Raw genomic sequence first — 6,000 nt, forward strand, 5'->3', positions numbered from 1 at the left:
CTGTATCATGAGGACACTTTAGAGAAATGAACAAATGACTGGTGGGTAAAGGTGGATGCCAGAAAAGATGCTATCTGAGTTTGGGCGTGTTTGTGCGAGCTCAGTCACTTCAGTCATTTCTGACTCTTTGTGACCCTAGGGACTGTAGCCCGCCAGGCTCCTCTGTCCATGGGATTCTCCAGGCAAGAATACTGGAGTGGGTTGCCATGCCCTCCTCCAGGGGATCTTCCCGCCCCAGGGATCAAACCCGCGTCTCCTACGTCCCCTGCATTGGAATGGGTTCTTTACCACCAGAGGCACCTGGGAAGCCCTGAGTCTAGGTGAGGGGATGCCAAAAGCTTCTGTCACTTATCTGGTCCCTCCCAGGGAAAAGGACGTCAGCCTGCACCTAACCTGGCCCAGACCTCCAGTCCCCTGCTGCCTCTAGGGTCCGTGTGCTCTGTGCTTTGCATCTAGATAAATTAGCAAAACCCTTGAGGTCAATTAACTGATGATGTCTTCTGTGTTAGTCACGCTGCCTTCAAGGACTGGCTATTCACAAGATTCCTGGAGGGTGGCTTGGATCAGATCATGCTGACCCCGCCCTGGGCAGGAGGAGGTTGAGGAGGAGATGAAGAAGCATCAAAGGGTCTTGGATGTGACTCATTCCAGATCACAAGGGAGAGGACTTGGCTCAGATATGAGTGTGGGTTATTATGTCCATGGGCCTGAAGGCAGAGTGACCAGGCTCACTGCCTCCTGTCAGCTGAGCTACCCGGGGCCAACCTCTTCACCTCTCTATCTCAGATGTGCATCTCTCTCTCCTACCTCTCCCTATACTCCATGTCTTAAGATGTTTTTAGTTTAAAAAATTAGTTGAGTTTATTACTGAATAATTAATCCCCTCTAAATTTTATTAAACATAGATTTGTATATCTACTGGAAAAAATAAAATAACTAGAATAACCCCCCTGAGTTACATTCAGCCCAGAATGAAGACTCTTGATGATTTTATGACTACAAGGACATGTACAGCTTTCTTTGAAATATGCAACTGAACTTTCCATCTGTACTTTCAAAGACCCTTAAAGATGTGGGGTAGTCTCACTTAGAAAAAGCAACAGTAACCCCAGACTCCATGTTCTAGAGGAGAAAACTCTCTGATCTAGAAAGCTGGCAGCAAAGCCAGGACTTGGGTAGAAATTTCAAGTCCAGATCAGGGATCTTTGCTCTACAACTTACAGTCTTCTCTCCTCCCTCTCCAGGCCGTATCCTAGAAAGGCGGGTTTCCTATGGGAGGATCTGTTGAAAGAGAGCCAGAATCTGCCTGTTTGTCCAATCAAATGCTATATTTTAAAAATGCTGAATAATGTAGGAGCTTGAACTTCTTCAGCCCTGAACAATTCCCCCAAAGTATCTACTCAAACTGAGAAGGATGGTGATTGATAAAAGCAGTATCTGTACCTGGCACCCCTAAATATTTCCAAATGCAAGGTGGTGAGCATTTACTCTTTGACCTGACCAGTCCTACCCTCTCTTCGGGGGTAAGTACAGCCTGAAAATTCACAGCTTGACTACAGCCACTACACCTGGTGAAGGCAACCAGTGAAATTCTCTGTGGCCTCCTGGTGCAAGGAGGACCCTGACCCAAACCTGACCAATAAGATTCTCTCCTGGAAGTCTTTTTAATGAATGCTAAGGGGAAAGGGGCAGTACATTCTTAAAAAATGTGAGTCTGAAGCTGCAGGGAACTTCGAAGCCTCACTTGGCTGAGAAAGTTGGTCTGCAGTGAGAAATAATGCCATCTGCCCTGAGAAAGTCTGAGAAAGAGTTTCTGAAGGCATTGGGATTTCTGGTTTTATTTTAAAAAACATCCTGTCTTTTCAAGAGCAATTTTAGGTTCCCAGCAGAACTGAGAGGAAGGTACAGAGATTTCTCATATATCCCCTGCCTTTACACCTGCCTAGACTCCTCCATTATCAATATCCCTCGTCAGTTTGCTGCCTATGCTACAATTGATGAACTTACATCGACACATCATCGTTACCCAAAGTTCGTAGTTTACATTATGATTCACTCTGGGTGTTGTATTATCTATGGGTTTGGACAAATGTGTAAGGACCTGTGTCCATGGTTAGAAGATACAGGGTATCTTCATGGCCTTAAAATTCCCTTGTGTTCTGGTTATTTGTTCCTCCTCCACACCCAACCTCTGGTAACCACTAATCTTTTTATTGTCTCCATACTTCTGTTTTTTCCAGGATGTCATATCATCAGGATCATACATATGGCCTTTAGAAATTGGATTCTTTTCCTTAGTATTATGCATTGAAATTTTTTCTATGCATTTTACGGCTTGATAGCTCATTTCTTTTTAGAGCTGAATAGTATTCCATTGCCTGTGTGTATTATAGTGTGTTTATCCATCCACTTACTAAAAGACATCTTGGTTGCTTCTAAGTTTTGGCAATTATGAATAAAGCCACTATAAACATCTGTGTGCAGGTTTTTGTGTGGGTATAATTTTTGAACTCATTTGAGTAAATGCCAAGAAGTGTAATTGCTAGATCATATGGTAAAAGTATGTTTAGTTTTGTAAGAAAATGACAAGACGTCTTCCAGAGTGGGTGTACCATTTTGCAATCTCACCAACAATGAACAAGAGTTCCCCTTGCTCCACATGCTTGTCAGCATTTGGTGTTGTCAGTGTTCTAGATTTTGGCTGTACTAATGGGAAAGTAGTGGTATCTCATTGCATCTTAATTTGCATTTCCTGGATGCCATAAGATGTGGAGCATCTTTTCATATGTGTGTTTGCTATCTGTATGTCTTCTTTGATGATGTGTCTGTGAAGATTCTCAGACCATTCTTTAATTAATTTGTTTTCTTATTTTTGCATTTTAAGAGGTTTTTTGTTTGTTTGTTTGTATATTTTGGAAAACAGTTCTTTTTCAGGTGTGTGTCTCTTCCAAGTATTTTCTCCCAGTTTGCAGATTGTCTTCTCATTCTCTTGACACCATCTTCTGCAGAGCAAAAATTTTACATTTTAATAATTCTAGCTTATCAATTATTTCTTTCATGGATTGTGACTTTAGTATTGTATCTAAAAAGTCATTGTCATATCCAAGGTCATCTAGCTTTTCTCCTATGTCATCTTCCAGGAGTTTTATAGTTTTGCATTTTATATTTGGGTCTCTGGTCCATATTGAGTTAACTTTCATGAAGGTTGTGAGGTCTGTGTCAGATTACTTTTTCTAACATGTGATATCCAATCATTCCAACATGATTTGTTGAAAAGACTAGCATATTGCCTTTGTGCCTCTGTCAGAGATTTGTTGACTATAGCATGTGGGTCTATTTCTGGGCCTTCTATTCTGTTCCACTAATTTTTTTTGTGTATTCTTTTAAATAGAAAAAATACCATACTCTCTTGATTACTGTAGCTCTATAGTCAATCTTGAAATCAAGTAGTGTAGGCCTCTGACTTTCTACTTCTCCTTTAATATTGTATTGACTATTCTGGATCTTTTGCCTGTCTACAGAACTTTAGAATCAGTTTGTCAATATTCACAAAACTATTGCTTGGGTTTTGAAAGAAACTGTGACGAATCTATAGATCAAGTTGGGAAGAACTGCCATCTTGACAGTATTGATTCTTCCTATTCATGAACATAGAACATATTCCCATTTGTTCTTTGACTTTATTCATCAGAGTTTTGTAGTTTTTCAGATGAATCTTGTGTATATTTTATTTTTTTTTTATTTTTTTTTTTAAATTCTAGTATTTATTAAATTATAAAGTCTGTAATCAAAAAAAAATGTGGATCAAGAGAAACCTCTAACTACAAGGACTAGATGGCAAAGCCTATGGGAACGCCATGAAGTGTGTTACAGACAAGATTCTGAAACATAAGTTATAAGCTGTTTTCTTTACATTTCCATTTCAGTAACCTTACTATTAAATAGTTGTTGTTCTATTTTAAAACCCCAAATTCACATTTGCTCTCACGTTAAGCTTTCTGTTCATACTGATACCAGACTTCTTGTAGGTGCCAAATTTTAGTAATGGATTTATGTCAGTCCATGCAGAAAAATAGGAACAAATGCAGTAGTCAGATAAGGATCATTAACGCACAGATAATACACACACGCTGGCCAAAAGAACTGAAGGTATTTTAAAAAACTATAAAATAAACAGACCTCAAGAAAACTGGGTTATTACTAAATAGCTCTCAACTATTAACACCCAAGTTCCTTATATTAAATAAATTTCTCAACAGAGATGTGTTAGACATTTTAATTACAGGTCTATCCTTCCCATACCCTTTCCCACCCCAACTCCCAAAATGCACTACTAGGGATGAGTATAATGTTAACGTGGGCAGAAATTTACAGATAACCATTTTCATCTTGAGCATGGATCTGAAAACTTTTTTATTTAAACTTCGGTTACTGTGCACTGTCCATCAGGCCTTCGAGATCTGACACTCACTGTTCCACCCGCTGCCACTGATCGATCAGTTCCTGATCGATCAGATACTGTCTGATTTGGATTAGGAACCAGAAGTCTCTGTTGGGTCAAGGAGTGTTGTGCAACAAGCGCAGATACATCCTCACTATCACTACTGGCATCGGATTCAGTTTCTTCAATTGAAGTGTCTGGTGCTGGTACCCTGCCCGAAGATGGCGATTCGTGCTCTTCTTCTCCTTCCCCTCTATGACTCCTTTCCGCTATGCTGTCTCCACTGAGTTGTAAATGTGCAAAAGAGTCTTCCAGAGAAGTGCTTGCATCAGGGGATGGCGTGGCGGGGCTTGTTAGCTGACCATCTACTGACGTCAGGGGCCTCACAGAAGAAGACTGAACAGAAGCTCCGCTCTGAGCCGGTACACTGTCCGCTCCATCAGCAGAGCTCTCTCTTGCTAGGTTTACGGTATTAGCATCACAGTCCAGCCTAAGTCCGGCTACTCCCTTCTTTGGTATATCTATTATATCCCGCTTGATCTTCCTGCGACGTCCATGTTCGTTTCTCCTATACTGTACCATATTTTCAAGATCGGCAACATACAGAAACCCGGCAATTAACATTTCAGTGCTCTTTTTACCTTTGGAAAAAGCATCTTCCAGCTCTCTGCTAGTGCGCTCATCATACTGCCACCACCCATTTCTCCCTTCGTAATACCAGGCATATTCACCATTTCCTCTGCTTGCTGCTTTGAGTTCTTCCGGTGACAACAAGGTTGGCTTATCAAGGAAATCTTCGGGAATTTCTTGTCGACAGAGGGCACATCGCTTTCCAAGCCACGAAGCTCCCTTCACACATAGATAGCAGAAAACATGCTTACAAGGCAGACTGACTGGGTGAACACATGTCTGCAGACAAATGGCACACTCAGGGACAGTTAGAGAAGGTGCAGTATTAGAACAGGACTCATTTGCTTTCCTGTTCGTAGGAAGCATGTTTATAGAGTGATCAATTTCTCCACAGCCAGCCATCATTTCTATTACAGACCCCACAGATGCCTGCCACAAAAATAAAATCTCATCTTCATGAGTAATCAGCCAGTTTGCATTATTTTCTCCTCCATTGCTGTATCATCCTCTGTGGACACAGCCGAAGCCACCTCGCCGTCTTTTCTCTTCGGCCTCCGAGCCCGCAGCGGCCGGGCACGAGCCTCTTGTGTATATTTTATTAGACTTATATCTAAGTATTTTTTGGTGCTAATAGAAATAGTATTGTGCTTTAAATTTCAGTTCCACTTGTTCCTGATCGTATATAGGGAAGTGATTAACTCTTGTATGTTTACCTTGTATTCTGCAACATTGCTGTAATTGTGTATTAGTCTCTCTGTGGATTCTTTCAGATTTTCCACAAAGACAATTATGTCATCTGTGAAGAAAGCTATCTTTATTTTTTTCTTTCCCAATCTGTATATTTTCCTTTCTTTTCTTTGTACTACTGCATTCACCAGAACTCCCAGTACAATGTTGAAAAGTAGTGGTGAGAAGGGACATTCTTGTCT

The 6,000-nt window shown here is 40.9% G+C and overlaps 1 protein-coding gene across 1 annotated transcript; it reads right to left on the reverse strand.

The window, feature by feature from the left end:
- Nucleotides 1-4,396: 4,396 nt before the first annotated feature.
- Nucleotides 4,397-5,645, reverse strand: LOC139038285 (E3 ubiquitin-protein ligase RNF146-B). Its single transcript, XM_070476823.1, has one exon. The coding sequence runs from the start codon at nucleotides 5,474-5,476 to the stop codon at nucleotides 4,418-4,420; it is 1,059 nt and encodes a 352-aa protein (XP_070332924.1). The 5' UTR covers nucleotides 5,477-5,645; the 3' UTR covers nucleotides 4,397-4,417.
- Nucleotides 5,646-6,000: the final 355 nt, after the last annotated feature.

This window comes from Odocoileus virginianus, chromosome 14 (assembly GCF_023699985.2).
Source record: "Odocoileus virginianus isolate 20LAN1187 ecotype Illinois chromosome 14, Ovbor_1.2, whole genome shotgun sequence".
NCBI lineage: Eukaryota > Metazoa > Chordata > Mammalia > Artiodactyla > Cervidae > Odocoileus > Odocoileus virginianus.

Bases quoted from the DNA above. Each gene is read 5' to 3' on its own strand.
- LOC139038285 (XM_070476823.1), bottom strand. From the start codon at position 5,476: ATGATGGCTGGCTGTGGAGAAATTGATCACTCTATAAACATGCTTCCT.